Raw genomic sequence first — 24,461 nt, 5'->3', positions numbered from 1 at the left:
CACCTTATAAGTCGGTATAACTCTCAAGACTATAATTTTCCCCCGAACGTATTAATGCATAGCGTTATATTATACCCATATATCCTTACCCTTGAAACATTGGGGAAAGACCTCTGAATTATTCAGTGACACACAGAAAGACAAATATAGACACGGCACACACGTTCAGTAATCGCTTATGCATATTAAAATGAGCACTATATGTATTTAACATTAGTTCTATATTGGCTTAAAGTTAGAGGACACATAAGACAAATATGTCGAAGCCAAGTGTGGAAGTAAATTTACGCTCGTAAGTAGACTGTGAATGCACCTTTATGGTTGCCTAGGGGTGGCGCTACGTTTGTTACCTTATATTAACTGCGTATAGGTAAATAGAAGACAAATGATTAGCTTACAAAAAATATTTGAAAAAAACAAAAAAAAACTTTTATTATATAAACTAAAACCTTCCCTAAATAAGTAGTCGTAATTAAATAACGAAAGCTCTATGCAAATTTAATAGGTTTTGAGAAAAATTGAGGAAAATACAATTACCGACATACGGGTTCTTTATTAAAACTATTTTTTATCGAACTACTAAGTAATTTATCACAATGTACATTATACATACTCGATCTTTAAAAAAGTCACATGAACAATCTACTTATATATTGCGAAGAATAACGTAAAGAGACAATCAATAAATAACGTATCATTGGGTGTCGAGAATTTTCAAAAAAAAATCGTGTTTTCTTTCATTCAGCCCCAACTCGATCTTTTATTCAAAAGTACAGACACTCAATTCCTATACTCATATCAACAAAACTGTGCTACCAAATATTTTTCTAATCTCAGTCTTCTGATCTCAAAAGAAACAAATCAAAAAACAAAAACTTTAAGAGCAAGTAAATAGATATAAATTCGCGTAAATAAATTTAATTTCATCCCTCCCTAAATTGGAGGTGCTTCAAATATTCAGCAGCCGTGAACGCAACCCTTTCTTCGACTGAGGGCGATACGAATGCTAGACATGTCACGGTACAAGCTATAAGCGGAAGCGGGAAGAGTTTTAATACGCATCTGTTACTTTTTCTGGTTTTAAAAAAAATCGCGAATAGAAATCATTTTTATGTTTGATTACTAGATTCTTGACAAAAAGTATCCAGGAGGAAGTATAGTCTAAAGCCAAATTCACTGCAATGTTTAACAATAAATTGGAGGGTATAAATCGTTAGTCATTTTACACCTACTAATAATTAACCAGTTTCTCAATAAATGTCAATAAATTTGATAAATAAGCATAAAACAATTAGATATACTCATAGTTAATACCTTTTAAATATTTATATCATTTTATAGAAAATACAATATATAATTTGAAATGAATAACGTATGAAATGATTTGCGTTTTCTACCTCTACCTTAATTTATTTGTTGATAAACATTGCTCATCGAATTTGGCTCTATGGTAGATTATTTTACATCTCTGAATAGCGTAGCCAGCCTTGAATGTTGATTTTCGTTAAGTACAGTCCTAAATCTGTTTTTAGTATCGGTATTTGGTAAGTAGAAAAATAAACGCACCTATTCTTTATTCAAAGTATTAAACTATAAATTTAATAATTTCACACACACATAGGTGCTACAGAGACTATTCTAAATACAAGAATTTATAAATTTAATGTATTTCTTTATGAGTTATTATGTGAAAAATTGATCTCGTATAATTTCTTTTCACCTTTAAATTAGGCTCGCAGGGCCTCTGCGCCAGTAAGTTCAGAAAAAGTCAAAAGCTTTTCACTTGATCCCCAACCACTGAAACAGGGATTCCTACGTCGGGTGCCGGTAATTTTTCTCACCAGTAGTAAACAGACTACCATTGACTTACAGACAGCTACTATAATTACGTTACACTGTCTACACATAAATAGCCTAACTAGTGAATGACCGCGACTCTGTCCGTGAATTTAGATTTTTAGATACAGTATAAAAAAACATTGACATTGACTTTGTATGATATTTTTTTTATATAATGTGCACTAAAGAATAATTAAATAAAACTCACTTGAAACCTTCTCATATCTCTCGGGTTGCCGGCGTTCTTCAAACAGTTCTGGTTGCATTTCAAAAAGAATTTGAGAAAAAACCTGGAACAAAAATTATAGTTTACTTATTGTCACATTGATGGCCCGCTTAGTTTAATCCTTATCTGTGATGGCTTATCAGGACTTACAATCCTTTGACGGCTTTCGTGGCGCAGTGGTATGCGCGGTGGATTTACAAGACGGACGTCCTGGGTTCGATCCCCAGCTAGGCCCCGATTGAGGTTTTCTTAATTGGTCCAGGTCTGGCTGGTGGGAGGCTTTGGTCGTGGCTAGTTACCACCCTACCGACAAAGACGTACCTACCGCCAAGCGATTTAGGGTACCGTTACGATGTGTAGAAACCGAAAGAGGTGTGGATTTTCATCCTCCTCCTAACAAGTTAGCCCGCTTCCATCTTAGACTTCATCATCACTTACCATCAGGTGAGATTGCAGTCAAGGGCTAACTTGTAAAGAATATAAAAAAAAAAAAAATCCCTCGCCCTTATTATTTTGGATGGTGGGAGGCTTCGGCTGTGGTTAGTTACCACCCTACCGACAAAGACGTACCACCAAGCGATTTAGCGTTCCGGTACGATGTCGTGTAGAAACCGAAAGGGGTGTGGATTGTCATCGTACTCCTAACAAGTTAGCCCGCTTCCATCTTGGATTGCATCATCACTTACCATCAGGTGAAATTGTAATCAAGTTCTAACTTGTACAGAATAAAAAAAAATCAACTTCAACTTCAACATTCCACCGACAAAGTCAACTTTCAGTTCCAAAATAAAACCAGCTGTTTCCACTTGAACGGTAACCGTAAACTCCCTATTATAGTATTAATTTGTTTCTGCTGTTCACAAATTTGTATCTTCCGCTCCTCTCGCGTTTTTGTGTAAGCAATTAAGTGCTCGAACGGCAGAAGTTCACAACTTTTTGTCTCTATTTAACATGAAAAAAAAGCTTTCACAACTAAAAGCCGGATTGAAATCAATCAATTTTCAGTGATTTGAGCAATCGAGTATTCGAACGGCAAGAATTCACAATTTTTTGTCTGTATTTAATGGGAAAAAATTACTATGCTTTTACAATTACTAAAAGCTGGGTCTAATCAAACAATCTATTACTAATATTAAAAAGAAGTAAAGTTTGTGGTGGTGGTGGTGTTTGTACATACCTACCACTGCTCCACGGAAGCAGTCTCTGGATCTACTAAACCGATTTTGAAAATTCTTGTAGCACTAGAAAACTACGTTTTTCATGAGTGTCATAAGCTATATATTTTTATCCCTATCACGGGGCGTCGGCTAGTTTTCAATGAAGTAAGTAATAAAATGCTCGAACGGCAAAATTTCACAACTTTCTGTCTCTATTAATGTGAAAAAATTTACTAAGCTTTCACAACTAAAAGCCGGGTCTAAATTAATAAATTTACAATGATATAAGCAAAGCACGCGAGTAGCAAACGATCACAACTTTTTGTCTCTATTTAACGTGAAAAAATTTACTAAGCTTTCACAACTAAAAGCCGGGTCTAAATCAAACAATTTTCAATGAAAGTCTATAGGTCCAGCTATCGCCATATCGGATTACATACAATGGCCGGTCTTTACAATTTTACGGGAGGCGCTGTTAATGAAAAATAGGCGCTACGTCGTGGTGATAAGGTTCTCGTAGGACCACGTTAGGTAGTGCGTAACGGAGGATGCGATCGGGCGGACGATCACGATGAATGCTTTAGCAGAAATATTTTACATAGCCTACGGCACCAGGATTGCCGCCATGCCGAATATTGCTGTGCCAACAGATGGGAATATATTGAGAGCTGATGTAACCCACATTATCTTACACACAAAATTGAATGGATGTTAATTTATCTCACTGAAACACGAAAACAGCTCGACCAATTTGAATTTTCTATTGTTTGCAAATTAAAAAAATATTTGATTTGATTGTATGCAAATTACCAATTCTTTAATTTTAGTTAGCAACGTTAAGCAGGGAATTTTTAATAATATTTAGAATCTGAAAACTGATAATAAGAAATTATAAATACAAATGATCAGTATACAGGCGAATTCAGACTTGAAAATAATATAAACAAAAAACCCAGGTAAATGACAAAAACGTTCATTCCAAAACTTTCACATTACAAATACTGCTCATTAAAAATTATATTAGTGGTAGTAGTTAGTAGCTAACACTTTATATTAAACATTCCTGTGAACCATATTATATGGATTATCATTCAAAAGTTGATCCATTCATTAATAATATTTTTCAGCCACAGCTATAAACTCCTCTGTGACAGATAAAGGGTGTAAAAACAACTCCAAAGCGACCAACTCAGGGCTGATACGAAAGTGCCGCGAACGTATTTGTAGAGCCCGCGGCGCCGCGCATCTGTCCGCATTATTTATGTTAAACACCTTATGTCACAATATTGCGAGTTAGTTTACGCGTTACGCGTTACGTCAAAGGCAACCGGCTGAGCTGTGAATGGAGATTTTATTTCGGGAGCGAAAATTAATGATCGATGAGTATTTTTTTTTCGAGGTACAATACTCTAAGTTTGTCGTTGCTTATGTTTGTACAAAGTATGTGACACAATATTATTTATCTATACTAATATTATAAAACTGAAGAGTTTGTTTGTTTATTTGCTTCAACGCGCTAATCTCAGGAACTAGTGGTCCGATTTGAAATATTCTTTCACTGTTGGGAAGCTACACCATCCCTGAATGCATATGCATTTTATGCCCGTATTCCTCCTGGAACGAAATCCTCGCGGGTGAAACCGCGAGGCGTCTGCTCCCGTATCAATTTTTTTTATAATGGTTGACTGACGAATACTCGTAACTACGACTGACAGTCGTATCACTATTCATACAGTATTAAAAGCATGAATGCTTTGAGAGGAGGCAATATGCAATAATTAAATATCACATTCAACTTGTACCTATACAGTCATATTTGCCTTCCTACTCTCCTAACTGTGTGCCAACACAGATACATAGTCTCGACTGAGTGACTCGACACCCAGAAGCCTAAAAAAAGTTAATACCTACTCAAAATGCGTAAAAATTATTTAGGAAGATTCCACAAGTTAACCTACTTGGAGACAGGAAAATATAAAAACAAACAAATTGTAAGCGTATATGTATGCATATATAGGGGGGGCGTGACCTTAGAATGGACCTGTGCCCATCCTAGGATTCTGGGCTACCGATATGGAATTCTATTATGATACTAATAATAGACTTGATGTCTAGAAAATAAACCTACATACGCCAATGGACGTATAAACAATGCTTTAGGTAGGGATAGTAAGTTTATTAACAACAGTCTAATTCAGCAGCAGCGAGCAGTCGTAAATAACGCTCGCCCGCGTAAATTAGCGCCTGTCGAGCCTTCTCGTGCGCTAACACCGTGTGTCTTGGCCAGTATGGGCGACGCTATTTCAGCAAAAGCTACCGTAGAATGCGAGCAGACATCAATACATAGATAGGTATATTAATAAAATTAAAGTGTTTCTATATGATCAATGATCTTGTTGATTTTATTTATCAAAATACAAAGGAGCTTCTTTAAAGTCTTTGTCTGTTTGCCTGGGCTAATCATTCGAATGGCTGAACAAATTTCAGTGGGACTTTCACTGGAAGATATAGGAGGTTATTGAGCAACTGACAGCTTATTTTTTATCCCGACAAAATTTGATGATACAATGATACTCATGATGATAATGAGTTTCATAATTATTGAATATTTTAGCTTGTATTAAAAGAGATCAAAATAAGGTACCAACAGTGATAAACATTCTGCGATTCATTCAGCAACCTTCTCAATCTCAAGCAATCTCCAATTGAAAGTCCTGTTAAAATTAACAGAAAGATATAAACACATTTTTGTTTAAAAAAAGCTCGTTTTGTATTGTGTTGTATAACTACCTCAATTTCATTTATACATATGTATTAATTGTTCTCGTAAATCGATTAAAATAAGGTATAGATATAAAAAAAGGACAGATATAAAAATACCCACTAAAAGAATTATATTGGTACGTGCTAGGCTACTAGAAAGTTATAAGAAAAACTTTCCAAGAGCAAAGAACTCCTCTGCGACAAAATCAAACCGTTCACAATAAAGGCAGCCCGCGCCTATACAGAAAATATTTACCTATCGCATCACGAACAGAAAGGTAACTGTATTTTTCGTCGTAAAAACTACCCCGCGTTTTCATCCCTTCGATACCTGCCCGTGTATTATATAGCCCTATCCGTTAAGCCTTATCTCGATACATCATACAGAACGTTGGAGGTAGTGTATTTTATATGCGCAATCATTATGCGTTTGTGTTATGTTGTACCATTATGTTTTAAGAGCCGTGATAGCCCTGTGGATATAACCTTTGCCTTCGATTCGGAGGACGTTCGAATCCGGTCTGAGGCATGCACCTCCAACTTTTCAGCTAAATGCATTTTAAGAAATTAAATACGTGTCTCAAACGGTCAAGGAAAAACATCACGAGGAAACCTGCATACCTGAGAATTTCCTTAATTCTCTACGAGTGAAGTCAGCCAATGCGCATTGGGTCAATCTACCCATCCGCGTGGTGGACTATTGGCCTAATCCCTCTTATTCTGAGAGGAGACTGGTGATCAACAGTGAGCCGAATATGTGTTCTTATTATGTTTAACTATCTCGGTAGGTATAAAGAAATTAGGTCAAGTACTACTTAAGTTGTACCTACATTAAGTTGTTGTTAGAGTCCACATTTGGTGTTAAGCAAAAAGATATCCGGCTTCTTTGGTTTGATATTTTTTTTTGCTTATAATTTACGTATTTGAACTTTTTCAATTAAAACTAAAGATACAAAGACATTATCTTAACATTCGTGACAGTGTATTAATTTGCCATACCAGTTTTCAAAAGGTTTTACAATGCATTTCCAGGGATACGTAACCTGAGTGATTTCACCAAAAAGTTATCTGAATTACCTACTTCGTCGCTGTAAAAATAAATGTAAAAGGTTCTAATGATACAATAGTATAATAACATTTTGGTGTGGAAAATACATAAAGATATAAAAACAAAATAACTAAGTAGATACTATAATAAAATTGGTTCATTATTTTGTATAAAGCGCCTTTATAGTTTTATTCATCGCATATTCCACTATACGGTGGAAAAAATCTACTACGGCATTAAGTCGCGGTGAGGAGGCGGGGGTAAGTCGGCACACTTGACTGCCACCCGCCCCACACTCCTCCCTCTATACTATGTTTATTTGCATGGATGTTCCTTTCAAATAGTTTAAAAAGAAAACTTTCCTTTGCAACATGATCTTTAGTGTACCGTTAATTTATCACACTAATATTAGAAAGGCGAAAGTTTGTGTGTGTGTATATGTATGTTTGTTCCTCCTTTACGCTGCAGTTACTAAAGCGATTGGCTGAAATTTGGATTGGAAATAGATTTTACTCTGGATTAACACATAGGCTACTTTTCATCTCGGAATAGGAATAGGAACCATGTCCTACGAGATTTGTGAAAAACTGAATTCCAAGCATTTCCGCTAGTTGCTGCATCTTGATGATGATTTTTCAGTTGATTTTCATAAGCGAATAAGTATTAAAAAGCACATAATGTTTTTACTGGGTTTAATTTGATATTTGTCTTCGAAGAGCACATGATATTCATGTCTCAATAATTAAATAATTAATACCAGGGGAAATGGAATTGAAAATCTTTCAGTAGACTTCTTACATAAAAGTTTATTATTATGTATTGTTTATTTATTATAACCAGTAAAATATTTATTACATTTAAAAACAGTTGGTAAAGACTTTTTTTAATGTTATTCATATCAATAATAATTTTTTTTTATTAATACCTGTTCTGACAAATTATCTACCTATTTATCACATTTCCTAATAGTTTGAGAAAGAATAATTTAAAGTCAAATGAAAAACAAATATACAAAGAGAAGATACATAATGTAAGTAATTGTTAGCAAATGGAATTTGTTGGACGGAAAACATCAAACATAATATTAAGAGAAATTCAAGAGAATCGAGAGAAAAGATGAAAACAATACAGCGTAACTTCATCTTAAAAGTTCCTAAACTCGTACTTAAAAGTATTTCCTAGATCGATAGCATAGATGCGAGTCCAAAATGGAATAGTAATAGAAAACATTCAAACGCAAAACCGCATTCGGCAATCGAACGTTCGCGAAGAACGCGCACTGACAACAAGCGGTCTCTTATAACTTTTCCCTTTTAACCTTTCGTCCCCCCCTGGCTCCCTCGGGAGGCGGTCCCCTGGGTCGCTTGACTCCCTCCGCCCCTCACCACTCAATGCCGACACGCCATGCGGACGGCAAAGATTAACTAGCCGGAAGATTGTCCAACATTATGTACAAAGATCGACTTGTGTATTCCGACCTTGAATGAGCTATCAAAATACTTTGTGGAACTTTGTACAAAAAGTTAATTAGGTCGAAGACTACAAGTATCGGCTGAAAAAGCTGAAACTGAAACATCTTGCTGACGAACTATAATAAAGTGACTCAATTTTACAAACTGAACACTAATGACTAAAGGCCGGTTTCATTACCTTCTGATAAGTGTCGATTAACTTATTCACAAGTTTTGTCTTTGTCATTTGACATAAAGTAAGAACATGACAGAACTTTCGTTTAGACTACATACGTACCTCAATAGTCAATATCAAACTTGAAGTTCAAGAAACTAGAAATTGTGATGATTATTTATATGATGAGGAACTCAACACTGCTCTCACGTGCGAGCTTTTGAGTTGAGTAACGTCTATTAATAAGGCCTAAATATCTGAAGATTTTGAAACCGGCCCTAAGTACCTACGAGTCACCATTAGCAGACTATCTTAACAGCCCACTTACAGGGCCAGGCTTCCCTCCATATATGAGAGGAAATATGGAGCCTAGACCCATGCTGAACCAAGCATGATAAGGGTGATAATATTAATACACTTAAACCGCCAATATCGGATGTTAATAAAATGATAATGAACGGAACCGGCTTAACCACAGGCACAGGGGTGTAACATCATCAACTTCCCAACTCCAGGCTTTTACTGATCATTTCTTAAAAGAAAAAAAAACTTAAGCTCGATATTCCATGACCCGATCGAGGATTCAAATGCAGAACCTCGTGATCTCAAACCACATAATCTAACCAACAATCAATAAAGCAATTAATAAATTTGACAGCCCTTAAAGTTGTTTAGTTTTAAAACTCTACGTAGGTATTATATTCAGGTATTTCTCTACACATAATCTTTGATGTCGTGCGACGGGTTCACAACGGGCCCAGTTTTCGACTTTGTTTTTCCGCGTGCGCCTATAGCGAACGTTAATATTTCAGTGCGTACAGAATTCAAGGGTTAACTGTTCCCCGTCCCTGACGTAAATAGACACAAATACATTGATTACTAGACGTTCTAGTTACAGGAACTACGAAATTAGAGTTGAAAATTTCGTTACAATTTCAAATAAAGAAAATATACTAATAGGACCGGATTAAAGAGGCTAAGGGCAGACGAAGTCGCGGGCATCCTATTTAAGTAATCGAAGCTCTATTATGTCACGCATAACATGACGTACAGGCATTACTTTCTATAATATGTGAAAGTAAGCCATAATAGGTCGACGAATAAGAGGCGGGAAGCAACACCGACAGATCACAGATTCGAATCCGGCCCAAAGGACTAATATTACACACTCTTAACAGCCTTGCCGACTGAATAAACGCAGCCTTGAAATACTAAGATTTCATATTCTTTTATCTATACTTTTTATATTATTATTATAAAGCTGAAGAGTTTGTTTGTTTGTTTGATTGAACGCGCTAATCTCAGGAAATACTGGTCCGATTTGAAAAATTCTTTCAGTGTTAGATAGCCCATTTATCGGGCTATATATTATCCCCGTATTCCTACGGGAACAGGAACCACGCGGGTAAAACCGCGCGGTCCCACCTAGTGAATGTATATCGAGCATTTTAGAGGTCAACGAGACGAAGAACCGATAAAACATCAAACTCTGCAAGTTCCAAGGGCAATATTGAGTTTCTTGTTTTCTATATCACAGAAAGAAGACAACTAATCAATCGTACGTTGATCCCTCGGAATCAGTATCTATCGAAGAGTACCTTTATACTATCTGGATGAAATGCACTGATAAAATTAAATTGCCTTGTTGGTTGGTGGTTAGCCTAGCTACAAATTGTCATTTCCTAGGTTCTAGTCCTGCCTGTGTGTATGATTAATTTGTTTAATTTTTTGTTAGGTATATTACTTTTCTTTCTTCCACGAAATTATTTCGTGCCTCGGCGAGCGCTTTAAGCTGTCTACCCTCGTAACTTTAATTTACAGTTTTCGACTACAATTATTACCATTAAATTAAATAATGAAATCAAAAATCTTTTTAAAAAAAAATTTGAACCAACTTGAAATTTACAAAAATAAACTAAAAAGCAAAATATAACATCGTATGTGCTACCTTCTGATCACTTTGAAGGTGGTGCCAAGCCAGTGACGTATTAAGTAATTAGGCTATGTGTTATCCAAGTATTGTCACGGGAACGGGAACTACGCGCGTGAAACGCGTCTCGTCTAGCTCCAATAAGGAAGACTTTAAAGGCAAATAATTTTAGTGAATAATCAAATAAGTAAATGTGTTAAAATTAATGAATATATTGTTTTTGCATGAAATAAATTGATACGAAAGAACAATATTTACCGGGTCAGAAAGTAAAAAGTAAAGTTAAAGTAATCCATAACCAAAGATATTTTTGGATACACAGCAAAAGAGCCTTTTACCTACATGACACAGTATGGGAGTCGAGTAGTTTTTCAATGCGCTGCGAGGAGGGTATCGGGAGACGCAGCGTCCCGTTGCCATGGCATTGCGATAAACCTCTCCTTTCATAGCCCTCCGCAGTAAACGCAACACTTTGAGATAAAAGTCTACGATAAATTTTGTAATTGTTTTTATAATGAATACTTTTTAATTGTTAATCCACAGATTAGATATTGAAAATGCTTTTAATTTATAAATCTAACGTTTGCCGGTATAGCTAACGTACCATTTATATTAATAAAATGAGTAATGGGTATGTTTTGTTTATACATAATTATGAAGGTAAAAAAAAATATCACTATTCTTGCGAAAAATGTTCGCCGGGGTATCAAAACGGAGAAGTAACATTTGAAGCTGTAGTTTTTTTATTTTGTATTTTTCTTCTTTTATCAACAAGCTTATCAAACAAGAAAACGAACAAACAAACCAATCAAAGTTTTAAAAAATATCATACAATACTCAGGCTTTAACAATCTTAGCTAGTCCTCGATCTTAGCTTGTATAGCTTGGGGACAAATTAAAATGTCCCAAACGTAGGAAACTTTTTTTAATAAAGTAATGATTTCATTATTAAAGTAGAATTATCAACATTGTTTTCATATAAGTAAATTGCCAGGTGGTTATGGTAGGCCAAGGCCGGGGATGAGCATTCCCTTTTATAACTTTGTGAGGTCATTAGAGTGATTTCTGGATGTACCGAACGGATTGTGAAAATCATTTTACTAACAAAAAGCTACATTTTCAACGGCTAAGCCTTTGTTATTCGTTTTATATCCGTATTCCCACGTTAACGGAAACTACCTATGTAGGTTAAAAAAAAGTCTTGAAAAGACCTTGATACTTATTCACGATACACAGCAGTACAAGGAAAATATAGAGCCAAGACTTTGACCTACAAAGGAGTACAGTCGGATATAAAATAGTTTTGATAAATTTTCAATTGACAATAGGTACAGACATCATCCAATCGCTCGTGGCTTGTAAGCTCCCGCTGCGGAGTTCCGCTGGAAATACCTAACGTTACACCCTCGGACGTTTTTCGTCGATAGCCTGACTTTTTATCTTTTTAGAAGACGAAAATAATATATTGTGAATGCACAATGAAATTTCACATTTGAAATTTTCGTTTGCACTTTTGTGCATGTTAATACTATCCACGAGTAGGTAGATATCTACTATCCACGAGTAGGTACTAAAATACACGAACAACGTAAAATACAAAACCTAGTATTTTAGGTTTACGCAAGTTCAAACCCTAAAATCCGATTAAACGTAATATTTGTAATGTTTGCATTATTGAACGGCTAATACCGGCTATTCACTAAACATTTTAGAATAGCCGTTAACCTTTGCCACTATGACAATAGGATAGTTATAGAGTAACAAACATCCAAACATACATTCAAACATCCATACAAACTTTCGCGTTTATAATATTAGTAGGATTATATTCTTTAATATATTATTTTACGTAGTAGATATTATTATGCAAATCCGTATATTTTACGTGGCCAAGTGTAACATAACTCGAATATATCTATTTGTGTTAATATATTTTCAATTGCTTCATCCATGAACACGTTAAAAATGTTGCACCTGTAATCCTAAATCTCGAAAAAAACACGAAGTCATAACAACTCGATTCACACTCCAACAAACTTAGCGCATTCCTAGACTGAAACGGCGAATTCCGTCCGACCTCTTTCCAGCACAATCAACATACAAAGACAAGGGGCAACATTACGCGTCACTTCATTGTGGGCACCACTCTAATTGTAACTACACTCTGGGGCACCATCAGCCGCTCAGCGCGCCCGATAGTAGGCGTGGGTAACTAATCTTCGACCCCTACGTACTAATACACCGACGAAATCCACCAAACGAATTTAAACTCTACCTCCCAAATAACAAGGCGCTATTTCACTCGAAAAGTTTAATCGTATTTGCAAACGTAGCGAGGGCTAACGCACACTATCAACTCATTAAATTGCATCGCCTTTTTAATGAGTCTGAAAGTGAACAAAGGATATCGGGAACGATTACATTAAGTAGGTACTTGCAGCGGTGAGATAGTTTGTTTCCTCGGTAATGTTTAGATAAGCAAATTAAAGTATTAATAAACTTCATTTTCGACCTGAAATCGTCTCGGTTGTTTTCAGTTGCCTTGTTAATATAATTTTGGAAGTATTCTTGTTCAACATAATATTATAAGTTTTCGTTTTGCAGCTTAACATTTGTGTGCTTGAAAGTAGTGGTTAAGTTCTATAATTTTTCAAAATAGATTTTCCATGCCGTGCTTTTAATTTAAACCATTACTAATATTTATTTTGTCACTAATAGAAATTGATATGAAAGAATTATGACAAAAGGCCAATGGTCTAAATTTGTTCCAACTGATATGAGTGCTGACTTGCCGCCTACCGGTAGACACTTAGCTTCGTGGCAGGTCGCAAACCAGACAGTGTCCAAGTAAAAGTTTATACCATATCGGCAGTACGTCTTTTCTATATCAATGACCTTAACATTTTCCCAATAAAAAATGACGGGTAAGGCCGTCAAACTTGTACACTTTTATACGAAAGTATTTACTTCAAATTTATTTTTAGGTTTAATGCTTGAAAGTTTTTTTATGTTATGTATGTATGATTGTATGTTTTTGTTTGTGATTTTCGTTTAGTTACTTTAGAAACTTTAATTTAATTGAAATAAATAAGTGGAGTTGACCTCCTTCTTGACCTATTCCTTTAAGTTTTATTTTATTTATTAAGCACCACCTTTGTACCGATTCGTAAACTAACGAAAATTTCGTGATTTTTGAATGAATATTTATAATATTTAATATTTGCATTATACAATATATTTAATAAAATATTTTTCTTTTTACCTAAGACATTGTATAAAGGTAAAATGAGTAATGACACAAAATCTATCTCTCTCTATAAAATATGATTGTGATTAATAATAAACTGAAGTGTCCAGTAACATTGGCACCGACTATAATTACCTACAACAATCCCTTTTGTAGCCCATTGTGATAATATGATCAATAGGGCATATGAAAATGCGTCCGAATTTCCCAATAATAAATTATCCGCCTTGTCCGCTTACCTCGGGTTAACCGGCTTTTATAAACTACCCGGGTAATTTATAACTATTACCCGGGTACCGATCACGTGATATCACTTTATAGCATATTCAGTCGGTAAATATGAGGGCTTGGCGTGCTACGTAAATATTCGTGCGCTTTACGTAAAATGGGGAGGCAACGTGCTCTTATGTTCAAAAGTGGTTTCAGTTTAGTACTTATGGTTGGCAGGTATCTGTTTATGTCTGATGTGGAGGTAGTTTTGGTGAAATTCAAATAAATAGTATCATAGGAGAAGATCTTTGGAGCTTAAATGCTACCGTACTGCGATGCCGGTGAGTGGGCTTCATTTTAGTCTCAGCATCTCTCTGACTTGAATTTTTCGAAAGAAAGAACGCATACCTTGAATTGGAGACTACACGATCTAAAGGCCAGTAGAGCAACACAGTTATCCCTTCTCTACTCTTCTCAAGGAGAGAGGTCTATCCTGATGATGATATTGAGTATCTGACAATTCCAAAGTACAAAACACTACATCTATCGCTGGGTTTTCAATAAAAACATCAAATTCTATTAACCTGATTTTCAGTTGTGTGTATTTTAAGAAAATAAATATCACGTGTCTCTGACAGTGAAGGAAAAACATCGTGAGGAAACCTGCATACCAGAGAATTTTCTTAATTCTCTACTTGTGTGAAGTCTGCATTGGGCCAGCGTGGTGGACTATTGGCCTAACCCCTCTCATTCTGAGAGGAGAGTCGAGTTCAGCAGTGAGCCGATTATGGATTGATAACGAAACCCAAGAAAAAAATTTAAAAAAATAAATTACTTATTTAACCAATGAAACCAATACTTAAAAATTAATCGAATAATTTCAGGTAATACAAACGTAGCGGATAACGGAATGTTTCGTGAAAAATGAAGGTAGAACCAAAAAAACCAAAACATAAACGTTATATCGACGATCTTACAAAACTGCTCTATCAAAATATAACGACCGCGATAAAACGATGGAAAGAAAGCAAATACCATCGAATTTCTAAAGATCTTACAATATCTCTTGTCCCTTTCATACGTACGTGTGATGTCTAATTCTTTCTTGTTCTGGCCGATGTTTCCCGCTTTTATAGGCTAGTCGATAATATTTCGGTTCGGTGAGATATGTGCTAAATATTTTACGATGCAATGTCCAGTTTACAAAATAGTTATCCACTTTGGAATAAATACATAGTGATGCGTTGTACGCATGATACATATGATGAATTACGTTTGATTAGATTTTTGGTATGAGAATAAAATATTTGATGTTTTTGTTTGTAGTTTAAATACTCCTAAAGAATCGATTTTTCATATATAGCCCCCGGTATGAAAAAAATATGGGCAGTTAAATTCGAACGAATGAACGAATGACAGCGTTACGTTTTTTATGCACAACCTATTCTGCGCACCTTTCACTTTTCAGGCGTAGGTATTGAGACGTACATCTTTGACATTATCTATGGTATCTATGACGTATATAGTGTATGCTGCGGGGCAACATACACCTATTTAAACAGTCGATCTGAAAGAGTAAACTCCAGTCGTGCGTCGGAGCTGACACACTTTTTTTATATTAGTTTCTATCACATGAAATGGTGACTCAACAATGTTCAATTTAAATTAATATTAGATACCGTATATTTATAAAAGTTTGTATGGTTGTCACTCAAGCGGATCTTCATGAAATTTGACACAAATATAAATTACTACACTCGCACATATCCTGGAATCAGTGGCATGCATAGAGTTGTTAACTGAGGTAAGCACAATGCGTACTTATTAAGGAATCCTATCCTCCACTTACTGAATCTTCTCGGGACGAAATCGCGGAGCATAGATATTATGGTACATAAAAAATGGTATGTTAATACAACGTTTAACTTGTAATTTATTGTATTTAAAATAATATGTTCACTTAATTAGCGAGTTTTTATCACATTTTGTCTAACAAAGTGCCTTGATGTAACGTCATTAATCTTAGGAGGTTGGCAGCACAGCAAACGACCTCCCGTTAAGGCGCTCCATAGACCGAGTCCCGTAATATGCCTGTATAGCCGGAAAAACGTCAACCAAATATCCAGAACCGCTGTAAGCGAAACAAAACCTTCATGTAATTGTTTTAAGGTACATTAATGTATGCACAAGCAGCCAGTCAAGGGTTGCCAATACCATTGTTTTGATTTAATTTTATTTTAATCGAAATTGCGTTACTTCGCTAAAATAATACCTATTACATATAATACAATTATAACATGAAACACGTATTGATATATTCAAGATCGGTAATACTATAAATGCAAACGTAAGTTATGATCGTGTGTTTGTTCATTCTAAGGCTTCAAAATAGGGTAGCTTAAATTCAGGAAGAAGTGCTGTTTCCGAGAGACAAAAATTACATTTTATATGGATGGTTCAGCATTATTTAACAAAATATATATAATCCGAGCACAGCCGCGGGCAAAATCTAGTTGTATAATATATTTTATCAAATTTTGATAGTCCCGATAACAAGCATGTTAAAAACTCGCGACTGACAGCTTTTGTTTTATCCATTAAACTGAACTTTCTATACAAAATTCTAAGTTAATTAAAAATCAAATCTTATATTATTTACATAAAAATGAGAGGTAATACGAGTATAAAATACACATTATACACAAATAACAATATCATAATATGATAGAAAGTAGACAAGTAGCAACCCTACGTTCAACAAATAGATAATAAGAAATCCCAGCGTAGAAAAAGGCAAATTCGTAAGACGTATTTTTGCCAGGAAGCGTGTCGGTAGCATTGTTAAATATATCGTCCAATCAGTACCGGGGAAGGAATTAGCGTTGGAAAGTGAATGGCATCGTCCCAGTCCACCCTTTTATATGCGGCGTAAAAAAAAAGATCTTATTTGAATTTGGAAGACGAATTAAAAAGAAAATGAATTCTGCACTAATTTAACGGAGAGACTTTCTAGACAATTTTTGGGGATCTGACCGGACGGCTTAATTAGCGCATTAAAACTGAAATTCAGCTTTTTCACGTTCGTCTCATTAAGTGGATATATTACCTCTGTAACGTGTTCACTTAATCAGTCCATCTGTCCATTATAATAACTGTTTCTTTAGACATAGATAACTCTGCGTGAATATATAGAGTCCATTATAGTAACTGCATATTTGGTCCAATTTTAAGTCCATGTGGATCTAAATCACGAGGTCTTGGAATAGAAACCTAGGCTATGAAAAAAAAAATCTATCCTGGAAATTTTCAGTCATAACTTATTACCAGCCCGGAGTTGGGAAATTGGTGATGATATCAGCTAAGAACGGATTTGACAAAAGAGCCGGATTAAGGAGGTCTAAGGGCGTACGAAGTCGCGGACGTCCGCTAGTTATATATATGTAAAAGTTTCCAAATACGTTGTATATGTGAGCACTGAGGTACCTAAAATGTAACTCCTGATTATCTACACCTCACGTCCTCTCCGGAAAGGTCCGGATTGGCTCTTTAACGAATCCTATCAGTTGTAATGAAGCCTAATTCTTTCATTAGCTCCCCGTGACAATGGGAAAAATTGCCAAACTAAAACGAATGTCTACTTTCTCTAAAGACGTATTGTATGGACCAAGTAGATTTTTTGTATCTTGCTCTTTTGCAAAATGGAGCAAGATTTGAAAACCTGTTTGTTTTTGAGTCAGTGTCTTACTCTACAAAATGTGATCTCTATGCTTGGAATATTTACGAGCCTCAATAGCTCAACGGTAAGTGCGGTCGGATTCATCATCGAGGGGTAGTGGTTTCGATCCCCGCCCGTTAGTCTATTGTCGTCCCCACTCCTAAACAGTTTTTCCCGACTAGTTGGAGGGGAATAGGAATATATGGTAATATTTAAAAAGATATGGCAAATGTAATTTTAAAAAAATATATATAAACATACTAGCTTACCCTTCACCCGCTTAGTAACTCGCTGTTAATTTATCATAGGTAAAAGAGTTTTAAAATCAGTCCAGCAATTTTGGAGCCTAATCGCAAAACAGAAGCAAACAAAAAAATCACATCTTACCTCTTTATAATATTATCTACTTTCTTAGGCAAGATTGGGTAGTTGTTAGAATTTTCGCCTTTCTAAATCTGTCATCGCAACGAAATGAGAGAAAACTGTGGATAAACAAACTGATAGAATAATATACGAGAAATCACTTTTCAATATTTTTAAAACATTGGAGTGCATTGAAAACCCCATGGTTTTAATAATAAAGTCCCTATAATGGATTTGTAGAACAACAAGCATCGTAAGTACAACGAGATTAGCCACATCTGATCACACTGCTCTTATCGAGAATGCATTTTATCCCATTTATCAAAAAATAAATCGAAATCCGATCTGACAAGGCGTTAATGGGAGCCCAATGCAATTGTAGCGACCCCAGGCGCGTATAACCGAATTTCTTTTTTGTATAAACCGGGACTTTGTTACGATGCACTTTCTCGATTTCAATTTAATTTCATCGGTTCTGTACAATGATAATAATGCGTAACAGTACGTTTTTCCTGCGACTTTGTCCGCACGTGGATTAAGGATCTACAAAATTTTGAAAGGTATTCTACGAGTACTTACGTACTTAGTACATCGTAATCATTTATACTAATATTATAAAGAGGTAAAGTCAGTGGTACTGTAGGGGGTAATCTCTGGATCTACTAAACCGATTTTGAAAATTCTTTTACCACTAGAAAGCTACGTAATAACGTTTTTGTGAGTGTCGTAGGCTATGTTTTAACTCCGTATTCCGGAGCTACGTGGTTGAAACCATGTCGGCTATGAATGATAACAATGATGGTTGGTGTTGATCGGAGTTGACAGACAGCCATAAAAGTCAATTTGATAAGCTATATACATTAAAAATTACTAATTTAAACTAGGAATTAGTATGCGAAGGCGACTTTATTGCTACCAAAGAAAGATAATTTAGAAGCCAATTTGATAAACTTTGACAAGCTAATTTAATAAGATTTAAAAAAGCTAATTTGATAAGATGTAAAAAAATTAGCCGAGTTCGATGGACCTTTCAAATTAGGTCGTCATATTATGTTTTTTATTTTTTAATCCCGTTAAGATACCTACTAAATTGGGGGGAATCGATCAGTCCTAACATTTAACTAGCCATATGTCTTAGATAATATATTTTATTTCTCTTAAATATATTAGCTTAGATTAAAGATAAGCCAATTTTTCAGGGTTCTTCTTTCATACAGTGGCTTTCTTCAGAATTACGTATAAAGTGGTCTATTACTGCATCTCACTCCGTCGAGAGCGATATAAAGCGAAAATTGGATTTACAGTGACAATCGAAGGAGCTGCCATCAAAGGCGGACCGATATGTTTGCCCAAATACACCCGGACGCTGGCTCCATTCTTGTGATCGTTTTGCAAACTGTCAGAACATTTTCAACTTTAGATATCTAAAATCTATTGGCAAGTTAATAATTTATTTCGTTGTTAACAGGTTTCAATATCTTTGTTTATCTATTTCGTGTCCTTTCTATAAACTAAGCGCAAATCTTTGGATAGGAATAGTCTAACAATTGGGTGTCATTTTTTTTCTTTTTGGATTAGATTACGGCATATTAAGAAGGCCTTTTAACTAATGACGATTATTTTTAAAAATATTAGCCATCTTTAAAATATAACAATTTTTCTAAATGAAAATTTGTACTGTAAGTTTAAAATCCAATCCAACAGGCGATAAACGAACTTTACCTAACCTAACGTAACCTTAAAACCTAACTGTAATAGTAACTGTAAAAAAGCTAAAGCTAAAAAAATATTTCTTTGAAACTTTTTAGAAATAACTACATAAGACTATCGCGGTTTTATTGTTTTTATTGTAAAATTTTGAAGTACACATCGAGTAGGACCTACTACCTATAAATATTGATACCAACAGTGTAAAAAATATAGTCCTTGTCACCTATATTTACACAAAGCAGAAGAAGCATGTGAACGAATGAATACATGCAAGTGAATGCAGATGCTTGTACGAGAGCATCAGGCAATCAAGACTCCCTTCATTGTTGTTAGGTCGCCGTCAAAGAGCAAAGGAAGGAGGCTCCTTAATAATTAATACACGCTAAACGCCGACGTCTTGCTCGTGCCTCAAAGGGAAACTAACAGCTCTTATGTGCACCGTAAGTGCTACTTACGTTAGCTTTACACTATTCACGTCATATTGAATTGATTTTGTCTGATTTGTGACTCACTTCACACTGTTGATACTGTCTAGACTTTGATTAATATCATCACAAACAAATGAAAACTAGAATAACTTTCTAAATGTAATTAATTCGATATTACCTCCAATAACATATTTTAATGTATCTGCAATGTTGAATCTTACTCTTTACTTATCTTACTTACTGTATATTATAGATATGTCACTTTATTTTTCAAGGTAATAAAATTAGCCATATTTTCAATAGCCCACGCCCCGCGTAATTCCCAATATGTTAAGAATACGGAGATAAAATATAGCCTATGACACACAACTAATGTGACTTTCTAGTGGCAAAATTATTTTTTAAATCGGTTCAGTAGATCCAGAGATCACCCCTAACAAAAATCTATTGTACAAACTTTACGTATTTATAATCTTAAAGTATTATCAAATGGCCTGGGATCGAACCTATAACCTCTCGGTATTGAGATCGACCCCTTAACCATGTAGCTATTGAAGCTTACTAAATGACTTTGGACTATTGCCTATTTGACTTGTATATCTGTGATAGTTAATTAACTACAACTACTAACTACTACTAACTACTACTACTACACTACTACTAACTACAAGTCTATGCGTGACCGGATTCGAACTTCCGACCTCGAAAATTTAAAAAAAAAAGGAAAAATAAAATAAAATCTACTGCTGTACTAATAAACCCTGTTCTGGGACATAAATGATGATGATTCTTTTTAAAATGACATGACGTCATTGCCAAAGATTAAAAACCAATAAATCAAAACAAATAATTTACTAAATGGATATTAAAACAGTGGTATTTATATCTGGGACCAGCAATTATGGACGTGAAATTGGAGAGTCATTAATCAAATAAAAAGTCAAATTACACTCAAATCTGATAACTAATTGAATATGGCACTCGTCTTAATTGAACTTGAGTGACTGTTAGGGTTCTGTATAAAAAATTGAAACTTTTACTGTACCTAGTATTGACTAACTCTTTAAAATATTAATATAAGCAAGGTGTTACTTGGAAGCTTAATATGAAAATTTAATAATCGACATGTTTTGCGAAAACTCAACTAATCCAAGATAGAGCCATCATAAAAAAATTCAAGAATTTTTTTTTTATTATTCCTAAAAATGCGAGTCATTAAGTTGAGGTGAAAAGGTAAGTTCATCTAATTGAAAGTATCAACTTTTATAAACATTTTATACAATTTTAGTTTTGAGGGTCCCATGTGTTTGTAATGAAAAAGTAGAAGTAGAAAATTTTAGTCGAACAATTATTATAAACCTCATTTAGTCGGCCTCAGTTTTATCTCAAAATATTTAACAATGCGGTCACTTGATTAATAGTATTCATGATAGAATTAAAATCATTGAGCTACAAATTCCTTTTATAGGAATACTACACTTAATACGAGTACATAGTTAATTTTCTGCGTGAACACAGGACGTAGGGTTAAGGAATTCCTTGACAATAGGTTAAGGAATTCCTATTGTCAAGAAACTCCTTAACCCTACGTCCTATGTTCACAAGTCCAAGACTCAGCTCGGAGTTTTTCTCTCTACCACGCGATGGACCCGGCACCCGCACGGTGAATCCATGGAATTTCTTTAACAAAGCTAATGAAATGCAACGTATCCAAAAACTGTAGTACGCATTAAGTTCAAAAACATACAATTTGCTTGCCACCCTACCCCACATCACGCGATTCCTTCATAAAAGCAACAATTAAACAGTTTGTTTTACCGAGTAGGTAGGCCGTAGGTACATAGATACTAGAGTGGATAGATAGGAATACTGGAGTAGTCCGAACTAGGCGCCATCCTTAGTGCATGCTGTGACAACCAATAAGTGGGTCTGCAATAATTACCTTATTATATATTTCTTTATATTTTTCTGTAAGATTGTTATTGTAACCTGTTGGTATCCTGTTTAAATAAATAAAATAAACAGACCTAATATGCTGGTCCAACACTCGTACATTCAACCCGATGACATTAAATACTTTAATCTAAAGTAATAATTCAGTAAATAATAAAATAACGTAGTATACAAAAACACAACAACTAAAACTCTATAGAATATAATGGAATCAGACAACAATCTAGTATCTTAATTATATGTAAGTAATAATTAATCTAATTAAAATAAAATTACTTTTTTTTAAATCTCGTATATTAATTACATGGAATATTAAAGCCCGCAAATATAGCAGTTGAGTTTCCCCGCGAATGGGGGCAAAGAGAGCGAACGATAAAACCCCGTCACTAATTAAATGGGCCTGAGACTTCTTAATAGATTTGTCGCTAATTTGGAGTAATAATAAAATTGAAATTAAATCAAAAATCTTTCCTGAGAGAAGCTCAATTAAATAAAGGCCAACTGAAGGAGAATTTTAATTTTTTTGGTATTCATTCTACGATATTAATTTATTATTTTGCGCAGACAATCTAATGAAACTAACTTGGCTATTATAACAAACCTTATATTTATATTTATCTATATTATAGAAAATATGGAATCTGATTTTAAATGTCGATTCTAGGATTGATAGTTATAAAAGTTGTTCTTAGATTTATCCAATTATAAAACTTTGGTAAGATCTTGGACAGAAGCAGGGGTTACTTTGCGGAAGTTAATCATGACAAAATTCTCTCTACGTACGTTTGACCCCGAAACCGGAGCATCCTCAGGAGATGTTGACTCTACAACGTGCAATTGCGCGTTGTAGAGTTTTTTGTCGGACCTGGGTGACGTCGCATGGGTTCGTCGTCTTTTTGCGGATAATAGCAAAATAAATAAATTATTATATATTGGTAAGATCTCTTAGTTATTTTTTGATTATGCTTAGAATAGATAAATAGAGGTTTATTTTATCACGTTAATCATGCAATCTAATTTCAAATTGTAAATCTTAGTATTTTTCTATTATTTTATTTGAATCAAGTATAGGAACTGTTTAGTTGCAATTCATCATTATTATTCCAGACGATTTATCAAGCGGTTGACTCGCTGTAGCCGTATTTGCATAACGAATAACTAGATAGTGAAACTACGGGATGTGTTTATTTTTAACTTCAATGGAACTGTTTCGTTTTGCAGCAAAACTAATAACTACGAGTAGATTAAATTGACGGCCTCCGTGGCGCAGTGGTATGCGCGGTGGATTTACAAAACGGAGGTCCTGGGTTCGATCCCCGGCTGGGCAGATTGAGATTTTCTTAATTTGTCCAGGTCTGGCTGGTAGGAAGCTTCCGCCGTGGCTAGTTACCACCCTACCGGCAAAGACGTACCGCCAAGCGATTTAGTGTTCCGGTACGATGCCGTGTAGAAACCAAAAGGGGTGTGGATTTTCATCCTCCTCTTAACAAGTTAGCCCGCTTCCATCTTAGACTGCATCATCACTTACCATTAGGTGAGATTGTAGTCAAGGGCCAACTTGTAAAGAAAAAAAAAATAAAAAAAAAAGATTGAGTGCAACTCAGCAAACGACATCTTAATACAAAATAAGGAAACTTCGTCGTGATTTTACTACACCAGTAATTTTGTTACATAAATGTAACATTTATGTACATCTAAAACCTAATGATTACCGTAATACATACTTATATTATTAAGAAGTTTCTCGTGTTGTAGGGGTAATCTCTCGATCTACAAATCTGATTTTAATAATCCAAAGCCACGTTGTTTGTAAATGTCAAATTCTATTTATTTTATCCTCGTACTCTCACGGGAACGGGAACTACGAGGGTAAAACCGCGTGGCGTCGTGTAAGTCTACAAAGTGCTGGCCTATGTTCTATAACGAGGTGCAGATGTTAAGCCTCATGCAAACCAAGTAAATCTTAATATATATTTCACCAATTAAAAACAATTAGTTATGGATACAGAATTCTTGCTTGGATGCAGAAATCAGGTTAGTGCAACAGTACATCCCCGGACGAGCTCTGTATAAACTCTACCACTAGACATACCAATACACGGAAACTTATGTCACACTAATATTATAAAGTTTGTGTGTACGTATATGTTTGTTTTTACGATGCGGTTATTGAAGAAATTTGGCAGAAATTTCAATTGGAAATAGATTTTATTCTGGATTAACACATAGGCTATTTTTCACCCTGG

General features: G+C 35.0%; 1 protein-coding gene across 6 annotated transcripts in view; it reads right to left on the bottom strand.

Moving 5' to 3' along the window:
• The window catches only part of LOC112053089 (transcription factor collier), a 79,684-nt gene that overhangs the window by 15,401 nt on the left and 39,822 nt on the right, over window positions 1–24,461 (bottom strand). For all 6 annotated transcript variants that reach the window (XM_052885008.1, XM_052885009.1, XM_052885006.1 and 3 more), the window contains exon 8: window positions 2,048–2,129. In XM_052885008.1, the coding sequence (XP_052740968.1) occupies window positions 2,048–2,129 (82 nt within the window). The remainder of the gene's footprint in view (window positions 1–2,047; window positions 2,130–24,461) is intronic.

This window comes from Bicyclus anynana, chromosome 13 (genome assembly GCF_947172395.1).
Source record: "Bicyclus anynana chromosome 13, ilBicAnyn1.1, whole genome shotgun sequence".
Taxonomy (NCBI): domain Eukaryota; kingdom Metazoa; phylum Arthropoda; class Insecta; order Lepidoptera; family Nymphalidae; genus Bicyclus; species Bicyclus anynana.
The sequence above is the reverse complement of the archived record's forward strand: the minus strand, read 5'-3'. Positions and strand labels throughout refer to the sequence as shown.